We start from the raw sequence: 24,248 nt of genomic DNA on the forward strand, positions 1-24,248 counted from the left end.
TCACAGGCCAGTAACTTGTGCATAAGCCATATATTTTGGAAGGGTATGATCACATGATGATGAAGAGTGAAAAAGGAAATGGACCAGAGCGATCTTGTTAGGAGGCAGGTTAGAGTGATGGATCAGTCAAAAAACACAGGATTTTCCTCCTAGCATTTCCTATGGATATACTTATTCAAATCTTTGTCAACATAAAGTCATTTTAAGGTACAAAGAAAGAGGGAGAGGTTAGACTTGTTATTTCTTTTCTCATTAGGTCAAAACCAAAAGATTCCAAGGCACACTTTTGCAAAAGTTAAAAAGCTTTTAATATACAGGCTTGACGCCTATGTGTTTCCCCTGAAGAAGACTAAGTTGAAAGCGTAGGCGTCAAGTCCATATATTATAGGCTTTTTAACTTTTGCAAAACAGTGTGCCTTGGAATCTTTTGGTTATGACTTACTGAAAAGAGAAACAATATAACCTCTCCCTCATTTTTGGTGATTTTTATCCTTGAATCCAAAGAACACCTGCTTTTGAAACCTACATATGTGAAGCAGCTCTCCTCAGCCAAACGTTTTTATAAATCATTGTAAAGTATGTCCTTGCCATGTTTCTTTTTCTTAACTGAACCACAGTTACTTTGATTGCCTAAACCTAACTTCCATAACATTAATTACATTAATTACGTAACTTTATATTAAAGATGTAATGTCATTTGTGGGACGCCATTTCGCAGGGTATCATACAAACTGCTGTGCTTGCATTTTTGTAGAATATCATACAAATTGTTCTATGAAGATAGGTTGACTAATAACGCCCAATTAATCTAGACAACATTAAAAATTAGTCTTAGTTTAAAGACTTAGCGACCATGTGGGTATTCTCCGTTATTCTGGCTAATTAAGACTTAGACCAAGATTCAAGTTAGATGACACAATGTTGACATTTATGCAACATCACTAAACTCTGATGATAACAGGCGCAACACAAACAACAGGAGGCTGAGGAAGACATTAATCAGTCTGTGCACGTCCACACAGTCCTGAGAGGAGGTCTAATTACTTTAATGAGTGAAAACACCTGCGGGGCTTTAACATGGCTGTGCACCGGCTTTAGATGATACCGAATCTAACCATCTATGAACTGTAGCAGTGGACCTTTTTTTAATGGCCATTTTCACATGTGACTGTAGAAAAAGCAACGCTGTAAATAATAACATAACAACATAATATCTCTCCATAAAATGCTCACGCTCCTTATGAAACAACTCTCTCAGGAGGCTTGTATTCACTTTTAGAATTCCATTTGTTTAGATGTTTGTTGAATTATGCATTTCACCTGATTCCAATAAGAATTCCCGGACTGAGCATTTGTTGAAAGATAACCGTATCCTAACAAATTAAATGTGAAAATGAATGCTGCTTAGTTACAGCACAGAGCATTCACACGCATCCTGTAGAGAAGTTTGGCAAAAACTGTAAATTTAATGTTAGTTTCTCATGGAGCTTGTATCAGCCAGCCTAGTGTTTTTAAGTCTCAGTGACATTGTTCACCATGATCAGTCAAACCATGTGTGTTTTTGGTTTTCAAAGACAGCTTATGTCCATTATTACTCCAGTGTGCCACTGGAGTAATAATGGACTTCTGACAACACACAGTCTTTGAACCAGATGTAGGAGGTGAACTGCATTGTTCACTTTGAAAACAAAAATTGAAAAAAAAAACATTTTTTTTTTAGAAGAATCTGAACTTTGTAACAGCATCCTGCATGAGCACTCACAGAAAGAAAAGTTACTTAGATTTGCAGCCACCCAATTTTGTATTTGAAAAAAAAAATGAGGGTTGAGAATTTCAGGTCGTACTCAGTGTTCAAAAACTTATGTTGTAAAAATATTCAGTGTTCTCCTTAGGAGTTTACACTCAAGGCCACACAAGTAAAAAAGTATTCAGACAAAATCCAAAGAAGATAAACTCTAATGCAGGTTTTACAGTCTTGTTAGGCCTGATTATAAAGAAATGCAGCAAGCTCATTTGTCGCCGTTAACAGTCTGCAGAGTAGTTGACGCACTTCACCTGGGAATTATGTAAAGTTACATCAGGCTTTGTGGTCAAACAAAGTTTTTGCGTCTCCACTTCTGTATATGCACGCCTCCTCTGTAAAGATGTATTGTACAATCAAGAGCAATAACCATAATCACATATCCTGTTGTAACAATGGCCCATACAGGTGCTTTCAGACAGCCGGGTGCAACTCGGCTGCTCCCAGGTCCCTTTGATGCAGTGTAAAAAATTTGCAGTCTTTTGCCACAATTACTGCTATATTACAAACATGTATATGTTTAAGTGACAAAAAAGGGGGAAAACATCATAAGGGAACATTTTACAAGTAAAAACTGAAGTCAGCAGTTTAATTTGGCATCACTGGGCAAAAATCCCATTGCAAACTTTCTGCAAATTTTAATCTAAGTGGTGAGATAAAAGTGAGTAAACTTCTGCACCTTCTCTTGGCTCTGTTTTCAGGCTTTGGAAAACCTATCCTGTGATGGGAGACTTTGGCCAATAACAGGTCATTTCGAAATGCAAATGCAGAGGCGCTAGCACTTCACTTCAGTAAAAGCTTGATTCATTGGCAGAGAATGCTGCAGAGAAAGTTGCTATGTGAGCATTTGCAGCAACTGCCTACTCCGCGAAGCAACCCAAAAAAGCAAGACGGACTAATCAAAATAAAATGTGTCAGTATCTGCAAAGCATTTCAGACATGGAGAGAAAATGTTGCTAACAGTTTAGCCTTCTAGTAACCAGAGCCAAAGGCCCAGGGCTGCAGCTTCAGGTTCACGTATATGTAGGCCGGTTACAGTGTCATATCAAAGTGCGTCTCTGCTCCCTGACGGTGCATGCCCACCACAAACAACCAATTTGTCTTAATTCACCAGGAGAAAAGCATGCAGCAGCTCCACAGATGGACCCCCAGTCAGACACTGCTGCAACATGACTCTAACCAGGGCAACTAAATCCTGGGAGCTGACAGCCCAGCCTCCTCACTGGATAATCAAACTTTCTGTTGCTGCTGTTACACATGTTAGACCTAGCACTGCAATTCTAGTTGCTACAGCTGCAAAACAAAGGTCCGTCTCCTGAGCTGCTGCCTGCTGTCCTGCAGAAGCAGTCTACAGCAGCGGGGAGTGAGACAGATGGACAGCGGGGCGTTTGGTTTGGTCATTCTCATCTCATTTGTGGTCTGATAAACAGAGAAAGAGAGTGGGGCAAGGAGGGGCTCTGTGAATTAGCTTTGAATTCAATAAGATTCTGTAAATCAATGGATAAGAAACACTGGGTTATTATATGGATGTTTAACAGAGGTCATCTAATGGGAGGGGTGTTGAAAGATTGGTAAGAGATGCATGAGATCAGTGTATTTTCAAAGACTTCTGCTCACCCCAAGTTTGATGTTCTTTTATTATGCCTAATTTAATGGCAGTCCAACTTTCTCTCACTCAATCTAGCAGCTCCACTTAGGATGCTCTCTAACTAACAGTCTGTTTGCTTTGTTTTAACCAGTGTGAAACTAATGCTTTTTTTTCATTTGGTTTCAACAGGCAACATTCAGCTCTGCTCTGCGCTAACCGAGCAAATGTATTTCATTTATTTCTAAGGAATTTAGTGACAGTAATAGATATTTTACTTCCACAGTAGATGTAAGGATCTTTACATGGAACTGCACTGGTGGACGTGAGCAGGGAGTGAAAAGAACACAAACCAAGTGCCAGATGCTGGTCTTTAATGGATCATTTTTCAAGGGTCACTTGCTATACACGCTGGAAGTACCCCTGAAACGCCTTAGTCATACGCCACTGTGTTAAGACTCTTGGGGAATTCAAGCATTGATCTCAATCCACTGCATTGAAAATGAAGCATATACTATCATATTGTATATGAAATGTCACTGAAGAAGGCAAGAGCAAAGATATAAGTGACTTGAAAGAAGGTTCAAGGGCACCCACGGGGCACCAGGGCTCACTGAACACTTTGATGAGGATAACAAAGATGGGAATCAGTTCCTGAGGCCGTGACAGCCACCAGATCTCGACCCAGCTGAACACCTTCATACTGAACAAAGTTTAACAATGCTGGTGTTCACATAATGCATAGATTGTGCTTCCAAAATATTTATTCTTGCAGTTTCAGGTTTATCATTTAGGAGTTTGACCAGAGTGTTAACCCTTACGTCGTCTTAACTTTCTGTATACACCACTTGTCCTGCGGGTCAAAAATGATCCGCCTTCACTAAATCGCTAAATTAAAGTGGCTTTATTGAATTTTAAACCTCAAATATATTTTCCATGAAGGAAAATCCTGTCACTCATCACAAACGTTGTGAATGTTTAGGTTTTACCTCTTCACAGTGAAGAAAGACTGCATTTAATCATTTTAATTCAATATACTCGTTTTTATTATAACATATAATTATAACACACCTGTCATAACTGTTTTCTTGACTGTAGAGGTTTATTATTATTATTATTATTATTATTATTATTAGTAATAAATATATATTTAAAAAATGCTGCATTCCCCTCTCATAATTCTCATAATTCTCTCAAATATATAAATATCAATATAAAATAATGCAAGGAAAAACACCAAAAACAAGTGAACCAATAAAATTAATAAAACCACAAATACAAGGCAATAAAGTAAATAATAAACCACACCTGCCATTATAGAGCTTATCAGCCACTTGGGGTGATTGTTGTAGAAATCTAAGTGTAGTTTAAACTTTTCAAACATTTTGACCCTAAAAGGGTGTCTCAATGAAGCGTTTGAGACTTACAGTGAGTTTGCAGGCATTATTTCTTTGCTTTACTATAAAAAGTCGCAAACATTCACATGACAAGACTCCATGCAAAAGACATTTCTCAACATAAAGAGGGTGATGTAGAATAATAATTGTCAACCTAAATATAAAGTTTGAATGTGTTCTTTCTTACCCGCAGAACATCTGGATGTTGTAGAGTGTCGGGTCATCCTCTAGAGGAGCCAGCTGCTGCAGACACAGCTGCTCACATCCTCCATTGAAGCCGTCGGAGCAGTCGATGCCAATGTGGTGGTCGTAGCACCCGGTCCCATCCTTCATAGGACTCAACCCCGGAGGGCACTGCAGGAGGAAGGAGAGTTTTTAAATGACTAATGCAAGCAATACAGATTTTTACTACATCCTCAGAGCTGCCTAAACTGCGAGAAGCTGCCACATTAACACTAATCCCAGATGGGACAGGTAAGCAGACCCGATAACATCTGTGCCACAGAATGTAAACAGTCAGATTTCTGTTCCCATTAGTGCTGCCTGTGCGAGCACTGAGCTTAGTCTGTAAAGCAGCACATGGCAAGATGTTTCATGTAAAATTGTCCTATTATCTGCCTAAATAACAGCAGGAGGCTGCAACAGAAGGAGCATCGGCACAGGCTCTTATCTCCCTTCAAATGAAGTGCACAAGTGGAAATCTCATTTTCTGAAATCCAAAAGTTACTTATGAATACTTAAATAACTCGTCCATCAATCAATAAGTTGATAAATAGACCAAAATATAATTATAAATATAACTATCCATTAATCATCTGAGACATTGAGAGAGGAAAGCTGGTTTCAAATTCTTTACAAGGTACAACGAAGATTTAAAATAATAAAATTAATAATTATAATAATAATAATAATATAAACAATTACGCATACTTATTTCATAAGTATAATAATAAATAACATAAATATTAATAATTATGGTAAATTCATAATTTAATACAATTAAATAAATTTACTTGGTACCTTCCCTCTCCTAATATATTATATATAATATATTTAAGTTTTGGACAGTGTTGTGTCAGTCAGACCAAAAAGGCAAATGTGTGTGTATAACATTTAGTTTTGAAATTTTGTTTGATATATCTTAATTATTGTTCCATTTTCTGACATTTTATAAACTAAAATAATCAATTTATCAAAAAATAACCATAAGATTAATCAACAATCAAAATATTAAAGCCTCTGGACACATGGCTTGTAAGTGTCTCATTAAGTATCTATATAAATCTGAGTGAAAATAAATCTTCCCTACTATTAGAAAACTGAGTTGAGAACATTTGATTTGACTGTGTGGGCGTGACTGATTACATTTTGACTGACACCTCATCGATCCCACCTTTGTCAACTGTCTCCCATCTCCATGACAACAGCTATGGAGCAAAGCACAGTCTGCGTGGTACAGCTCTATCTGTTCAGCCCTCTGACTCTGGCTGCGTTCCTAAATCAAATCTGACGATCTGCACTAAAATGAGAGAGCTGCTGTTTGAAGCCATGGACCGTTGTTTTTTTTCCTCAATGAATTACGAATAAGTTCATTACAAATTTACTCTGTTCTGCACTTTGCTGCTCCACCTCCCCAGCCAGAGTGCCCAGAGTGTGCTCTGACACTCCCAGAAGGCGGTGGTCTGGATAACCATAAGGTACATCCCAACAGCGCTCCGAATTTACAAACAAGTGAGTGTTTTTGAACGCACCCTATTGAAAGGTGTGTTGAGGGATTTCACTTTGTCATGTTAAGTTCTTATCAACTGACACCTGGCTTTGAATTTTTGATTGTCTTTATCTATAGTACGTGATCTGGACCAGGTATAACCACGCCCAAATCAACCCAGCTTCAGGAAACTGTGAAAAACTAAAATGACAATATTTCAAATTTGGATTGAGGCTACTGTCTGATCATTTTTGATGCGTTTTATGAAAGTTCTTGGTGATTTGGGTTCCCTGAGGCTTTAAATTAAGTATTTCTGCCTGGCTGGATGCATTAGGGACTGTGACAACAGCATACATATAAAAAAAGTGGTTTTAGTTTGTTATAATGTGACATGTGTAAGAATAGACTGGAGGGCCGAAACACAAAGGGAGATCTGATTCATTACTGGTCACTATAGCTTTGATCGGGCCTGAAAATCACACCAAATCTACATGAACCTAAATAGTTTCAATACCAGTCTAAACCAAAAGCAGCAGTTTTGGGCCCAAGCCCAATTAAAAACTCAATTTTCCACTGTAAAGAAACATTTTTTACAAGTTAAAGTCAACAAAAAGCCTTTAAGTGTGGTAACCGACATTTGTAACACAGATCCTAAATATTCACACAGAGGTCTGAGGTGCATTCGCAGCACTGTTCAAATACAGCATTTGGTTATTCAGAGCACCAGTGGCAGTCTAAAAAAACAAAAATTGGAAGATAAGTTTCAGAAAACATCAAGATTATTACACATGTTGTGGTAATATTGTGTCTCATTGCAAGGATAGTGCAGTGCTGCTTCCCCAGCTTTACCTCATTCCACATTCAGCCACAGTTGGTAAAACCTTGACTGCATAATCGATACTCAGTTTTCACAAGGGGAGTTTTAAAGTTTTATCTTGTATATGCTAGAAAGGAAATAGCCTTTGCATAGTACTGCCACATGATTATTTACTGTGGCGCTGGGAATGACAAGAACAGTGATGAAATGGCAGACAACCCGTGTCATCTATAATGAAACCCTTTTAAAAGGATCCGTGTTCTGGGGGAGGCAGATGAGGCAACGCCGTGGATTTAAATTCCAATTTCCATACAATCCAGAGAGGACTGTCTTCATATTTGATGAGTGAAATAAAATGCTTTCGTTCGGAAATGTGTGAAGCAGCAATAAGTGCCACAGATAAACTTCAAGAAATTAATAAAACGGCGACATTCTGATGGTTTAACACAGCCGTGGACAAGTTCCTAATTGAAATGCGCTCTGCCGGGGTGACTTCACAAAAGAGCTGCGAGACCTGACTTCACCCCGGTTCCCCTCCCTCTACAGTCTTGTTCAGTATTTCCTGAGTAATTTTTTTTTTTTCAGGGGCCTGTCAAGTCAAATTCACATTATGTTTTCTGTCAGCTATTACTTCAAAGGAAACTTTGATGGAGTACATTTTAACAAGGCACTGCACCCTCAGAACAGTGACTAGGCAGCTGGTTTCTTATACATTCTGAGGTATCAGCAACTGCTTATTTTATTATTTAGGCCCACTGTATTCATCACAGGGTCCAGGTGGCTCATTTGGCTAATAAAGCTGGCACACTTGTTATGGATTCTTGTCTAATTTTGCGGTGGTACAGTATGCCTTGTTTCTGTTGTGAATCCAGAACTTAACAGGAATAATTAGTACAAAATGCCATATTTCTATTTGCTCTATTTGAAGTGATTTGTCATTTAAGATATAGTAGATAGATAGATATAGTATAATCTACACTTTCCAGGAGCCTGTTTCAGCTTGAATCCAAAAAAAAGAACAAATTTCACTTAAAAAATAAATTTAAAAGTTTATATAAAGTTTTAAAAAAAATATTGAAGAATGGCAGCCTGGAGTGATACATTTTGAAGTCTTTTTGCAGTGAAAAAAAAGCTCAGAAAACTCTAAATTGGAAAAAAACCTAAACAAAATAAAATTGGGAAAAAAAGGCCACTTTTCCACTACATAACAGTCACGTTCGGTGTAAAAGTACTCAAAATTTGCTATTGTGAAACTTATTGTTCGTTTCTCTCTTTTTTTCAGAATAAAATGCCGTAAAGAGAGAATAATGAGCTTAAAAAGATGCTTGCTGGACAGATAACTGACTAACAGCCACTAACGTGCTGTTGCACTAATACACACATACACACATATACACATACCACAACACAACATAAACCATTGACCAACCTGATGTTGTTTTATTATAATTAATTAATGGCTCCCTTCCCTCATGTTGAATCATTGTAAATGATTCTAACACCAGCAGAGGGCAGCAGTAAGCAGCCAGGCACCAGGCAGCTGCGTTCAAATGCTGCCGTCACAGCGTCGGAAATATTATATGTAGCTATATCTTGTGCCTTAATGAAGAACCAAATAAAGAAACCTTACATACAACACAAACATGAAATTTGATTTGACAGCCGGTTTCTTCTGTGTGACTTCTGATGGCGCGAAAATTTGAGAATATGTTCAATGCTGGCGACCACAACTGGATAATAAATAAAACTTGCGTGCCTTTCTCTTTATTTTATTGATTGACTTTATGCTTGATATTTGTCCCTGGTAAAAAGGACTGGGTGGGATATAATCTGTCAAACATAATCACTATGAATGAAATCAAGTCATTCTGAGGCAGAAACAGCCTTTTGGTGACAAGATAGGAGCTGCAATCACTTTTTGGAAGGTTGAAAAGGTGAATTTTTCTGTGTTGTATTGTTGTATTAGTAATGCCAAATAGCAATAAATCATGCGGTGTCCGGTGTGAACACACAGGCACACGCACGCGATTTACTTGTTCACCTGCACACGTTAAAAAAAAAAAAACACAAGAATGTCACCTCCCAGGCTCCATACATCTCCAAGAGATAAAAAGTAATTTTGATTGTAATATTTTAAGCATTACATATAGAGGAGAAGTGAGCTCTGGAATAAGCAAAGCAGATGTTTCAAGTAATACAGTATATTTTTATAGAGCTGACATAGACAATGGTGCAGACTATAATACTTGCTAAATGCTACTGTAGCTGGTGAGCTAGCTCAGCCACAACAATGTGCCAGTGTTTAGGCAGGAGTGTAGCAGCTAGAATTAAATGGACCTTCCTAGAAACTGGTGACAGACTTACTTTGGGAAGAAGGAGGCAGTCTCACCATGCAAACAAATCCAAATGGCAAAAGACACCTGGCACCAGGTTATGTAGGGTAACAGTGACAGGTAGCTAGAGAACTGTGGGATGAAAGCAACACAGATGAGCAGGAATCAGGAAATGGGGAGCAGGTATGTGGGTGGGTGTGGTGATCAGGTGACTGGGAGAGGCGGGGACACAGTGAGGACATCAGGTGGAGAGATTGGGAATGACAGGGTCAGCACAGCTCAAAGAAAATGCAGGGCTGAGAGAAAACGGGGGTCCTTTCCAACATGGTAATATATGCGTCCTCCCTTCATATCTCCACCAGTGATCCGGAAATCGTTTCCCCTCTGCCATCTTGAAGGAACTTTCAACTGCTAAAATGCACCTGGAGGAGGCGAGGATGGAGGAGAGAGGAGGCTTCTGGAGGAGCCCAGAGCGAGGACACACTGATGTATCCTACACGGAAGTCTTTCATTGAGTGGCGCGACTACGGAGCTCCCCGAGGGTCTTCATGATTCTTCATTTGCGTTGTGTCATATATTTCCTGCACCTCCTCGCGCATGCTGTGGCATCACACAAATCAGCAGCTTATTTCACTCAGGCCTTTTTTAATTTCATTGTTTTAAATTTACCTTACAATAAATGATGCGTGGGTCAGGCCGCCCTCTATCAGCACTAATCCACCGACCGACCCGTTAACGTGCATTAAAAAATGACCTGAACCTGAACCGCACACACCGAAACTGTGTGTCTACACAGCACATCTGCACGAAGAAAACAAGTTCTCACCTCTTTCATGTGATTACATCTCCAGTTTGATCTCGTGCGCACAGCTGATATCATACAGAGGTTTGTTTATGTGTATATTTAATATAGCCTATTCAGTGTAGACACAGAGACGCTTCCTTGATATTAAAACACGCAGTTAGACCTTGGTATGTGCAGAGGGAAATATCTACTGGACATTATGACCGGAGAAATTAATCTAAATATGTTGGACTTGAAAAGATGTTCCTGCTCAGATGCAGAATAATGCAGCGCTGCAGCTGATGATGAAGCTGCTGCTGTGTGACAGCGGAGAGAGAAGAGGAGGAGGAGGAGGAGATGGAAAGAGGAGAGGATGAGGGGGAGATGAAGAGAGAGGAGAGGAGGAGGAGGTGGGGAGAGAGGAGGTGGTGGTGGCACAATATTGCTGTTTTTTATATACAGATTAATAAATTACTCTGAATCCTGTTCTGTCACTTTATGACCCACCCGCCCAAATTCTGTGATATTTTTTTAATAAGGTCACCTGCAGGAGGGTCATCACTAACACACACTCTTACACAGAGAGCCTGTGTGGTGTATAACTGTAAGGGAATAAATGGTTTAAATAATTACAGCTCTGATCCCTATATGAATTAGATTTTAAAGGGTTCTTCTCTCCCTGTCAGTCTGACAGCTGATCAGCTGTGCAGCACATCATCTGTTACCGACGTCGCTTCAGACAGACGCAGTGGGACCGAGGATTTCCCAATTCACAGCTTCCCCTCCTCTCTCCTCCCGTCTCCTCCTCGACTCCTCCGCCCGCATCCTCTGTGGGAGGGACTAAGACGCGAGGAGAGGAGCCGAGTGGAGAAAGCTTGGAGTTGGGTTATCGTGTTGGAAAGCACCCAGGCAGTGAAGCTGACAGGGAAGAGAAGCATACAGGGCAAGGCTGACGAAACATCGGGCCTCATGCAAGAAACTATATACAAAGAAATTTCTCTTATTTTTGCTTGTATCTAGGATGTGTTCTTATTTTGATAGTACTCACTGATTTTTGGGATTCACCAATTTTTTGAGGAACTTTTAAAAATGCACTAATGGTGTATATATATTATATATAAAATGGGGTTATAGGAATTATAATGACTGGATTATTAAATTTCAGGGATAAAAGGATACCTCTAATTTCAGTGACAGTGGGTCCCTCTGCTGACTAGACCTGAACTGTAATTAAGTACATTTACTCAAGTACTGTACTTAAGTACAAATCTGAGGTGACTTTTACATTACTGGATTATCTTAATTTCATGCCACTTTGCACGTCTGCTCCACTACACTTTAGAGTGAAATATTGCACTTTTACTCCACTTCGATCATTAGAAAACTACTTTACTAATTAAGATTTAAGATCAAAATATGAAAATATGCAAGTGCAGCTGAAACAGTTAGTCATTTAATTAGAAATTTAATTGGCAATATTTCTTTCGTTGTGTATTTTAATTTTAATGCAATAAAACATTTCATGGTTCTAGATCTCATATACACTGTATGGATGAGGAATTGCTGCTTTTTCTTTTATTTATTAATATTTAATTTATTTCTTTATTTCTTTTATTTCTAATACGTAAATGCATCTTCCCCAAATCACATTTACTTCCTTTGTGTTCCATTTGTGTTCGTTCCATCCCTCCAAAACATGGCCTGTTTTTCGTTACTGCTCAAAATTTACTGATCACTGCTTTGCCCTGCTGGCCACCAATGTCATTAGATGTTGATATTTGGTTGAATTTAGACTGTAAGTCCAGCGTCTTCCAAATGTCTCATGTCAATGTCATTTTTATGAATAATAATGACATTTAGTTGTAAGATATGGAGAACAAAACCAAACATTTGCAAAACATCATAATGTTAACATTCACACAGGATGAAAGTCTAAATCTAAGTCATTAGACATTTTAGAACATCATCAACAACTACATAGGACTACAAACAGAAATCAGAATGCTTCTGATACCAGAATATTGTCGTGTTGTCTACAGATTCCGCATGCAAATCCAGATATCTCTTTTTTGAGATAACAGTTTGTAGAACTCCTCAACTGGACACACATTTATTATTTCTGTATTACAAGAAGAAAGGAATGACTGCAGGTCATTAGTTGACTACCAGTGTTTCTCGGCCAAGAACCCAAATCAATTAAAATGAGTTATTTCATCATGATCATCTTATTTAACCCTTTGAAACCTGAGCAAATTTGATTTCCTTCAAAAACACTGCGAAAGGCTATGAGCAACCTAAGAACACATTGGCCCAAAACAGCAAGAAAGTTACAAGAAAATTACCTGAAAATAAGAAAAAGAGAAAAGTACAAGTACAAGTAACAGACAAACAAGAAAATGAGCAATTTAAGAACACGTGGTCCCAAAAAATAACAAGAAATTAGTCAAATGATACAAGAAAATAAGCAAAAAGAAAAGAAAAAAAAGTACAAAGTTACAAAAAAAGAAAGAAAATGACCTGAAATACATGCAGAAAAATTAAAAATTATATGTATAATTTTTTTTCTGTAACATCATCTTAAATACATAATTACAATCATTATAAACATAGTTTTCTCGACATTTTTCAATAGTTTTTGACAAGAACCCCCTTTTAAAAGCTATTTTCAAGTCATTTTCTTCATTTCTCTTGTCAAGTTGGTCATTGCCTTTTTCTAGGTTTTGAAAGAAATCAGATCGATTTGCTCAGGTTTCAAAGGGTTAATCCTACAGAAAAGGTATACCGTATACTGTGCTGTCCCCTTTAGGGGATTTTTTTCTTATACTGTATTTCTATTCCACTAGCAACAACTGTTTAAAAATGAATGTACTCAAAGTGCTGGGAGATGACTGATCTAACGAATAACTGCTACCTTACAAAGTTAAGTCCTCCAGACTGGTTATATATTAGCTGTGGCACCAGTACAGAATGGGGACATGTGTTAAAAGAGTGCTCCCTGGTCCTGCTCCCTGGCAAACTGATATTGATTGTGTCACTTTGTTAGGGGGCCATGGTGACAAGTGATTTACTACCTGTAATGTAAAGAGAACATGAGACACTGAATCACCTAACACATCAGCGCCTTTAAATCACTGGAACTCAGTGCAATCAATGGATGTGAGGCTACGCAGTGCAGACTGAGAGGAATTTGTATTGACGGGTCGCTGCCGTGTTGCTTGCCAGCTACAGATATCTCTAGATATTGACAGCCAGAATAGGCTTCCGAAATAGCGGAATAGTGATAACTCTGGGCCATTTTCCAGCTGTCCATAGGATGATAATCATTAAGAATATGTGCCTGCCAGACTCTTTGTCTGTGGATTGTTATCACTTGAGATTCCCACAAATCTTGTTTATAATCCTGGGTAAATCATTGATAATCCTCTGTTTAAAATCACTCCCCAAGTGAACAGTCCCCAAATCCTTCGAAATTTCATCTGATTAAAAACTTCTCCTGGTTGTTTTATTTGGAACCAGTCTGTTGCTGTGAACGCTGGAATACTTTTAGTGACTCAGCATGAATGACATAATGAGGCAATAATCCAGATTAACACAAAAGTCATGAAAGGCTTTGGTGGGGGGAGAGTGCTTTCAAAACTTTAGCTTCAAGGTGATTTATTCACACAAAATAATGTAATATTGGTGTTTATCCAGTTATTTTACATCTTGCAGTCTCATCTATGGCATCCATAATGTGACAAATATGATACGATATTTCTGAGCTACAGATCATTTGCTCTCACTTGGAATTCGATGTCTAACTGAATTTTATAAAAAGAAAAGGTTCAGAACCTCAACATGGATTTCACTATGACTCAATCCCTCCAGGATAGGAAATATATGAACTTTCAAATCCAGCTTCCAATTCACAGCATTCTGCATTATTCAGGGTTCAAAAGCTCTCTGAGCAGGAAGCAGAAGCACCCTCAGACACAACACAGGGGAGGGGGATGACATAAAGTACCAGGCACTGAGGGTTCAATCATGGCACACATCAGCGTCTTTTCAAACCAACCAGCTTCTGTATTGTGGCCTGCTGCAGGTCAAAGTGTTATGTTGCACAATTCAAAAGCCTTTGAATGATTGCTGTAGAGAAGTATGTTCAGACGGATGCAGGTAGCCGACCTTCACAGGTCCCAATTGTGGACGTTCAACCTTTCAATCTCAGGTCAGACATTCACATTATGAAGCCTCTGAGCATCTGACTGTGTTCTCAAAGGGAAGATGGTCAAAGAGTAGCTGTTTTCCTCAACTGAATCAAGCAGATAGCCTGCAGTTTGTGGATGTTTTCTGCAGTTTTGATTGGCAACTGTGACTGTGACTGTATTGATCAGTATGTCCTAGTGAATCTGTAGTGAAAAGTGCCATTGTGGACCTTATAATATATATCTGTGATTGACTGGAAAGGGCATATTTCATCCCTAAATGATGCACAGGACACTAGTTAATGACCATCCACACTAGCAAAAGAGTCTTTGAAGGCAAAGCAATCACCATTTATCTTAGATCATTTAATAACCGGACACTGAGTGAGAGTACTGTCTGCTCTGCTGTAGAAGAGGCTCGCAGTACAAAGCCAGCTCTGGGAAACCCCTTGAACCACCATGCCTTTTAATCCTGTTTCTTAATGGAGATACATTCCAGCTCCGCTTTCGAGGCTTAGGGGAATCAGTACTGTGCCATTGCCAAACAGCAACAAATCCCTGTGAGAGCACTTGGATAAGCGATGCACTTTGGAAATTTGTCTGATAGGCAGATTGGTGGGAACTACAATATTAGAGGACTGGTAATGTGTGGTAATTCATTCACTAGGGAAGTATTGATCATTCTTCAAAGAGTCCTGATCAAGAAATTACAAAAGTTCTTGTTTGGATTAATTGTGTTGAGTGAAATACCTCCGGAATTTAAGAAATCACACTTTCTGTTTTTGCTTTGGTTTAATACATTTTCTTTCACCCCACTATAAAGCTACTTTGGAGATAATGCTACTAATAAAAATAACATGCATGATATGAAGAGGATGATGAGAACCGACACAATTGCCCCCAAAAATATTAGCATTATGCCTTTCTACAAACCCTGGGTATGTCATGGATATGTTGAAACTATATGTTGAAACTATGCATTTCAACAATGCTGTGTAGTAATGTTCAGGCACAAAAACCATTTGGTCATAGTAAGGAAAAAATCATGTTTTGGCTGAAAAGGCAAAAATTTAGATGGCATCATGAAGGCTGGAAAAGCCGTCAAGTATCAGTCCCTTTTCTTGGTATAATCCTTGCTACCACTTTTCATGGCACCATCCCAGTGCAAAAGCAGCAATGGATCCCACTTTGTAGTTAGGTTTAGGCCCAAAAAACACTTAGTCATGGTTAGGAAACAATCACATTTTGGCTGAAAAACAAGGTTTAGGTGCCACCATCAAGGCTGGGGAGGCCAGACAACAGCTTTCTAAACATAATCACAACTGGAGGTGCAGTCACAAAATGACGTGAAAAGGTTGAGAACAGCCTGAATTATGACCTTTTTAATGGCACTACCCCGGCAGGAAATGCAGCAATGTCTAGGTAAATAACTAAAACTTTTCTAGGCACAATCTTGGCTGGAATCACAGTCAAATCTTGGTGAAAAATAATACCTTTTGACACGATCCCAGCAGGAAATACAGCAATGTCTCAGTAAAAACCGACTACTTTTCATGGCACTATCCCCCGGTGCAAAAACAGCAACAGGTCCCTAAAAAACACCTATGTTTCGTGTCTATATAGCCCCTGAAAATGTAGCACTAACTCACTAGAAAGTGACAAGTTTTGTTTGTTGGTCTCTAACAGCTGTCTGCAGCTTGGCAGGCATCTCTTCCTAGCTGTCACGCCATCCACCATCCCCTCCTCCTCACAAAGTCAGCCTATATGCTACGACAGTTTAGAAATGTAGATATGATTCGTATGAAAATTACAAATGTAACAAATTTGTGGATTGCAGCAATGCACAGTGTCAATATTTTCTTCTGACACCGGGGTTCGGTTTATGGATAGTCCACAATGACCAGCAAGTAAATAATAAAAATATTTGAATTTTATATATTTTTAAACATATTTAACTTTTCTTACAACACTTATACATGTATGCTAAATTAAAATAACTTCAGTAACTTTATGTTGATATGTTTCTTGCTTGCATATTGCAAGAGCAGTGAAAAGGTCATATCCAAAGTAGCTTCAGGGTTTCAGCTGTATAGCACTGCCTTATTATGTTCCTATGTCTGCGCCTGACAGAATTTAGCTGCTGATGTTGGTGTTTTATTTCACTTAGACACTTGCCTCCCGAGAGACATGACAGCATTACTTATTAGTTGAAATGCCTATAGCAACTGGTGTTCACATGGACCAGACAAGGACCTTGTGTGACTGTGTGAAGAATGACTGTTGACTCTCAGAGGCGGAGTTTCAACATCATGAATTGTACAAATAGGGATAACAGCGAGCACCTTCAGACAGTCTCTTTGAAGTGATGGAAGAACAAGTGTGAAAAATGGGAAAAAAAACATATCTGATTAATCACTGTGCCATGTCAATTGTCAGGTTACCAGTTTCAGAAAGTTACCACCGCCAAAGCTCTGAAGATAGGGGAAGGCCTCAAATGAACCAAGACGACAATATTTGTTGTACAGAGTGTCGTGGGACCATGGTGGGGGGCAACAGTTATCTTGAAAGCAGTGTATACTGTGACTGTGATTATTTGACCGTACACATGTAAAGTGAGAGAAATGGTTGTGAAAAGAACAAAAAAAGGACAGAGGGATGTTCAAACCCAGTTTCCTTTCACACCCTCCAATAGTGACATGGGTATGCTTGCAGGACTTGTTGGTTTGGACAGGTGTGGGAGAAGGACGATTCAGTTTCTGTTGATCCATCAAGCTGTGCTAGCCTTTTGGTATTAACTGGGGGTATATGACTGAGACTATGTTCAGACTGCAGGCAAATCACGTTTCTAAAGTATGATCTTTAAGACAGACTGTCAATAGATAACATACTGTTACTGTAAGATCACATCCAATATGTGCATCAAGACATCAGCAACCTTTTGGTAACAGCATAAACATCAGTAACTGTGGAGCTACAATGGTGATGTGGCTTTCTAACATGGAAGCATAAGAAATTAAGGTATATCACTTTCACACTACAAGCAATCTCACTAACAAGCAGGGGTGCAGAACTCCTGGATATGCCAATAATTGCCTTTGGCCTGGCGGTCTGTACAAGGCATAAAAGATGGGAAACTGCTGTTTGGATCCCATTTCAACATTGGTGTCTTTGCTTAACCAAGGAGTCCAACTTGCCTAAATGTATTCAAATTTTAACCACACATTCAGCAAATCAAAAAATGATCATATGTATCTCGGATTCTGATTAAACTACATTGTTAGTACCAGTTTATATGAAATCCACCAGTGCCAAATCTCAGTGCTCAAGAGAACATCTGGATGAGAATGTGGGGTTCAGAAAAGAGGCCAAAGTGCCCTGGAACCTGGAAACCAGGAAGCCAACAATGGAGCTCTGAGTCCAGCAGCAAAGCTTCACAAAGCCATCAAGTTCAACTTCAGTAAGGAAGCCGAAGTGCCCGAAGCTGGAGTGGAGCACCACAGTTGCTCCGTCGACTTCCCGGCAAGCCAAAACTATCACTGCAGCAATCCAACAGGATAGTTTTGGCATCTGGTCGATTTTCTTTTCTATAATATTTAAGCCTGGAATCACAAAATGTTGTTGTTATAGAGAAAGTGCTCAAAAAATGTACTTTTTGTACCAAATGTATGGTACCCGAACCAGTACCAACTGTCATTTGGAATCTTGTGGGCTAGAACTAACAAACAATGAGCTCCTGCTAATCACAAAACATTGCTCATAAGGGAAGGCATCAACAAATTACATATGTAGCAGTTTTATTGACATGACTTTTACACAGCAACATTGAAGAAGACGATATACTTGTAAAATTTACAATCACAAATACAGACAAAACTGGACCATTAAAAAAAAAAAAAAAAAAAAAAAAAAAAAAGCTGTAACCGCAAAGGCTTTAACTTGACATTTACCGACTTATTACAACATGATTGTTGTGGTTCCACAAAGCAGTTTTTTGCTGTATGGTCAAGAACAGTATATCTCCTGGGCAATGCTTGTGTAACCACATACAGTATATTAAGGCCATGTATAACTCCAAGCTATAATGAAACCGCCTGTTATAGGTCTATGCATAGCATTAAAAGCTTATTGACTGATATATCAAATAGAGAACTGGGATGATATATTTGCCAGAACTTAAAAGGTTTTTCCGCACTGCAGACCAAAAAGCCCACAGGAACATTTGTGTCAAGTTCACAGAGAAACTTATCAATTCCGAAGAGGTCTGTTAGAGCAATCAAATTTTGTAGCCTAAAACATTATTCCAACATTTCCACTTTCCTTTCATGTTTCCTTATAGAGAAAGTTGTCTTTGGAGAGTTTTTCACAGGCCAGTGTGATGAGATAAGCTGTGTGGGTCAAAGGTCAGCTTATCCCAGAGCGTTCTGTTCCTCTGTCTGGTCTCCTGTGGACGTTATGGTGAGTAAAGCTAAGAGCAGAAAAGCTCGGACATTTAGTAACCCCTCTCACCTCTTTCACAGTAGAGTGCAAAACGCAAAACAGGGAGGGCGCTTAAGGCCAAATGGACACGCTGCAGCTGAAGACTCTTTTAAAAGAGAAAGATCATGTTCTTATGACCCAAGTTCTTTTCATTAACTGAATGCTGGAGTTTATAGTGGAACACTAGCGTCACTAAATATGACACTTTTCATCTCAAACTTTAATGATCAAAAATCTGTGTTGAACTGTAGGCTACTGCGACCATCAAAGTATTTCCATTCCAAAATGCAATTTATGAGTTATTTATTGATCTTAATGGACTTTAAGGTTATCTCTGTATATTAGTGTTAAGAAAACTTTTTTTGCTAACTAAAAAAAGAACCTTGTTACTGTGTGGAGAATGAAAGACGCTACATATTACTTTTAAAAAGACAAGCATTATTTATACTGTGTGGAGAGTGAATGCTGAAGACTGAGTTTAAGTTTGAAGCTCCTTGAACTAATGAGATGGTGCAGCCTTTCTGCTGTTTCCAGACACCCTTTGGTCTATGGGGAACCAGACTTTTCAACAGGATTATCTGAGGTTACAAAGTCAAATTCAAATACAGTTCAGGGATTGCTCCACTTGAGGCATATGCTAGCAGCGGTGTGCACTGACAAACAAGTCGGAAAATGAATCTTATAGCTGCTTACTCTTACAGTTCAGGGAAAAAAAATGTAAATATGAACATTTTTAAAATAATTTTAATGTTCTGAAAGGCTCACAATCAGGTGCATTACAAATTCTACAATTTTACAGGTCACTTAAATATTAATGAGAAGACATTTGAGAAGCCCTCCACAGCAGATATTTCTATTATCTAATTCAATTTACTTTATTTAATTTTATTTCATTTATAGTTTTGAAAAATATACATATATACTATACATTTTTACACGTACAGATGACATTTTTAAATACTGGTTCCATGGACAAACATTTCGAAATGCGAGACCATGTGAACGGCTGTATAATTAATGGGCTAACCCTGCTTAAAATCATCCTTTTTTTCATGATAGGACTCTGATATTGATACTGTATTTTCTACAGAGAATACTGCCATATCTTTGATTGATGTTCAAGTCCAGTGTCTTTTTGGGAAAATATTAATTAAATAAAAACATAACATGATAGTGACAACTTTCTTTATGTAACACAACTATTGCATAACCTCAGATTCACAAAGCTGTAGCTGTCACTATTTCAATTTGTCGTCAGTTCATGAAAGCTATTTTTAATGTTTCGATCACCTAAAAAAAGTGTTGTTTAGCATTAAGTTGTAATAAAAGACCCTCTAAGGAGTCGGATGTTCAGTTTTTTGGGTAAGTGCCTTTTGTTTTTCATGGTTTTCAGCCTGTTCTGTTCCTAACAAAAATCAGCTTCAGCATGATCAAAGCTAATTATAGCTTTAAACACAACATGCCAACCAAGGTAACAGCTAGCACCCAAATATGGTGACTTCTGGCTCCAAAAAATCCAACATGTTGATGGTCAAAATGCCAAACTCAAGGCTTCAAAACGGGGGACTACAAACCAATGGGTGACATTAAGGTGGCTGCGTCCATTATCTTATAAACAGTCTATGGCCCAGAGTAAAGTTATGTTCTGTACTTAAATACCATTTTGAGGTACTTTAGATGAGTATGTCCAATGTATGCCACTTTTTAAGTGTCCTTGAGTGTCTAGAAAGGCGCTTTCAAATAAAATGCATTATTATTATGATTATACTTCACTTAATCTCAGAGGGAAACATTGTACTTTGTACTTCACTACATTTATTTATTAACTCAAGTCATTTGTTACTTTGCAGATTCTGATTAATAATACAAAATCAAAATCTAATAAATAATAACGTATAATCATGAATTAAGCAACCACCAGGCAACATCCTCTTAGGCTGAAAAATGAAGACAATGCAGAGGTGCCAAAAACTGCAGTTCATCAACTGGCCACTTGAGGCTGGCTCAAAAACAGAGTAAATACCCATAATCCTCCATGTTAAAATGCCCAGCGTTACAGCATAAATAAACAACCTGGCACAAAAAAATGGTTTTGGTCTCTTTGGCTAATACTGTACAGGGGGGGATTTCTTTCCCATAACTTAAGGGTGGGGGCTGCTTGAGTGACAGGCTGTCTATGAGACGTTGCTGCAGTCCGTGACTCAGATCCACCCCTCACCACTCCACAGCTCCAACCTCTAGTCCAAATAAAGTCACTTTTGGCTCCAAAAAAACAAGAAGGCCAAAATACTGAACCAGAGGCTTCAAAAAGTCCACAATTAAATGGATGATGTCACAATAGCGATGTCCATTATTTATACAGTCTATGGCTACAGCGCAGTACATGAAGCAATTAGAATTAGCTTTAACTTTACCAGCTACAACATTTAAGCAATGAACATACAATCCATTCAACTCCCCCAGTTCTCAGACTCACAATTTGAAAATCTCTGAGATAGAACAACCTTTATGTTGCCTATGAGACAAAAAAGTGGTTAAAAAAAAGTACAAAAATCAATCAGTGGTGCTCTAAAGCCTCATAGCTTTGAGAAAATGGATATAATTAAAGCTGAAACAGGTGCGTGTATCACCATTTGTACTATACTTTTGTATTACACTACAGCTAGACAGTCGATGTAAACTGTTTTTTTTTTTTTTTTATGAAGGAAATCAAGCTGAAACAGTAAATGGGGACAAGAAAAGGTTTTAGAAATACGAGGAGGACATAGTGTAAAAACCAACATTTTTGTGAATGTATTTTAGAATTAATATATAATACTGGATTTATGTCTGTCCCTGAGCCATTTTACCCTCATGTTACACTACAGTAGCTTCATGCCGATGGCATGTAAACTTCTCTTTTGAAGTAGACTCACTTGTTCTATTAAATGAGAACTACACTGTGAAATCTGACAGATTGATTATACTTAAAAAACTCTCGGAAACTGACTGCCTTGAAAAATGTAAGTAAATATAGCTACTGTTATTCTTAATTTATGCTTACTTCATATCTAATTTTTAAGTTTACTTTAAATTTAGTTATATTTACTTGATTTTATGAAGTTGTTGCAACTTAAAAATGACAAGTGTAATTAAATCAATCTTTGTAAGTTTTAGCAACTTCAGAGAACCAAGTTTACTCAGCTATATATCTGTATTCTGCTGGTTGCAAACTACCATTGTATTTGTATTTTCTTAAATATGTAAACAAAACCAAACTCACTGATTTCCTAACTCCATCATTAGCAAAATCCTCTTTGTGATGATCAAGATTGGTCAGGCTTACTCAGTTTACTCAGCTTGCTAACAGATAAAAACAAGTTATATTTACTTGTCATTCTTAAGAAACGTCACAAAATTAAATAAATATAGCTAAATTTCAAATAAACTTAACAGTTAGATATAATAAGTAATATAATAAGTACACATAACTCAAGATTAATAGTATAGTATATTAATAGTATATTTTTACTTATTGAGTGTAGTATTATATTTACTTTCCTTTTTCAAAGCAAAGCAAAGGTTTCAAAGATTATTTTAAGATCAACTTAAAATTTAACTGTGTACTTTGCAAATATTTTAAAAAATCCTTGAAAAACACATTTTATTCAACAATTCCCCAATGAGCTCTTACAGTGCGTGATGTTGAGCAGATGCTTTTCCCTCTGAGTCTAAACACACACTCCCATAAATCCGATGACCTGAGGAGAGAAACATCAGTAGTGACAATCTAATGTGCTCCTATTCCTCTTTAGGGCTGAGGTCTAGCTATATCTCTGCCAGGTATTGACTCCACTCAACACTGCTTAGTGTCCCAAAATGTGATCCCGGTCAAGATTGGTTTTCGCTGCCTAAGGGGAAGTACACCAATACAGCGTGGCAAGAAGAAGTGCTTAAGTCTGCAGCATACAGTATGGTGCTGAATTATTATTAAAAAAAAGCTCCTGCTGTAGTGCTGTATATCACGTGTACTTCACATTGTGTAGTTTTGTGTGCAACTCGGACTACCATCGTGCTAATGGTCTATATGGGTTTGATGAAAGGCGACATGATCTAGTTTGAGATGGTAATGCCAAGTGGTGGAAAAACACAAACACACTTGGTTGATTACGCATTGTATTTGTTTTCTACTTATTTTTACGTCTGGAGTACCTCTTTTTTGTCACAAGAGGACTCTTTAGTGCATTGGTTTGTGGTTTTCGGTGGAATCATGTAAACTATAGGTTTTAATTTGTGGTGATAAGCAGATAATTGTCCCAACAGGTATTGGGACAGAAGGACAAAATGGAGATATCACACACTTATTTTCTTTACGCTGGAAGCCAAATGTTAAGGGTGTTTCTGTTTAATCAGCAAGTTTGGATAGCGAGCCAGTTGTCCTGGTTTAGTTGCTAATCCAGGGAGCTAAATTCTGTTTTTTTTTTTGTTTTATTTTGAGTTTGAGTTTTGAGATTCATGTAAAATCTGAGTTTCTAGGAACCCATAGATGGCAGAGACCAGAAACACATGCTGAGTGAGAAGACTGATAATAGGTTTGGGTGATATAACAGTATTACAGTACAGCAGGGTGTTTAGAAATCCTAAAAGTATGATTTTCAATATGGTCATAACAAAAGGTGTTCCTCCTTTTAATAAACTCATTGTATGTAGTGCTTAGCATCAGGGTGTTCTTAGAATATGGCATTTCTACTTTCATTAAGTAAAGGATCTGAGTACTTTCTCCAGCTAAAAGTTTCAGCTGGTGGAAGACAGTGGCATTTTTCTGCCCTCTGCAATTCTGTGAATACAGAATTGAGTGACCAACATGTTCTCATCCAAAGTCGTCACGTCGCTGTGTTGTAATGGACCTCCGTGTCTACATATAACACATGAGGTATCTCTGAGGCCCAGGAAAAAGACAGCCTAAAGGTCCTTTGGAACAAGCTCGAGGAAAGGCTTGCACACCTAAGGAGAGCTGAAAGGATAAAGAAGCTCAGAAGCCACACAGAGAAAGCAAGGACAGGCTTCCGGGACCCCTTCAGATATGCCTGCAGCCTCCTGGAGTACAAGAAGACGGGGGACTTCCAGACCACAGAGCAGGAGCTGGAGCATCACCTCAAGGAGCAGCTGAGCGACAACTAGAAA

General features: G+C 38.3%; 1 protein-coding gene across 1 annotated transcript in view; it reads right to left on the reverse strand.

The window, feature by feature from the left end:
- The window catches only part of astn1 (astrotactin 1), a 502,578-nt gene that overhangs the window by 281,629 nt on the left and 196,701 nt on the right, over positions 1-24,248 (reverse strand). Inside the window, 1 exon segment of the mRNA XM_042497522.1 lies at positions 4,971-5,137. Within this exon segment, the coding sequence (XP_042353456.1) occupies positions 4,971-5,137 (167 nt within the window).

This window comes from Plectropomus leopardus, chromosome 12 (assembly GCF_008729295.1).
Source record: "Plectropomus leopardus isolate mb chromosome 12, YSFRI_Pleo_2.0, whole genome shotgun sequence".
NCBI lineage: Eukaryota > Metazoa > Chordata > Actinopteri > Perciformes > Serranidae > Plectropomus > Plectropomus leopardus.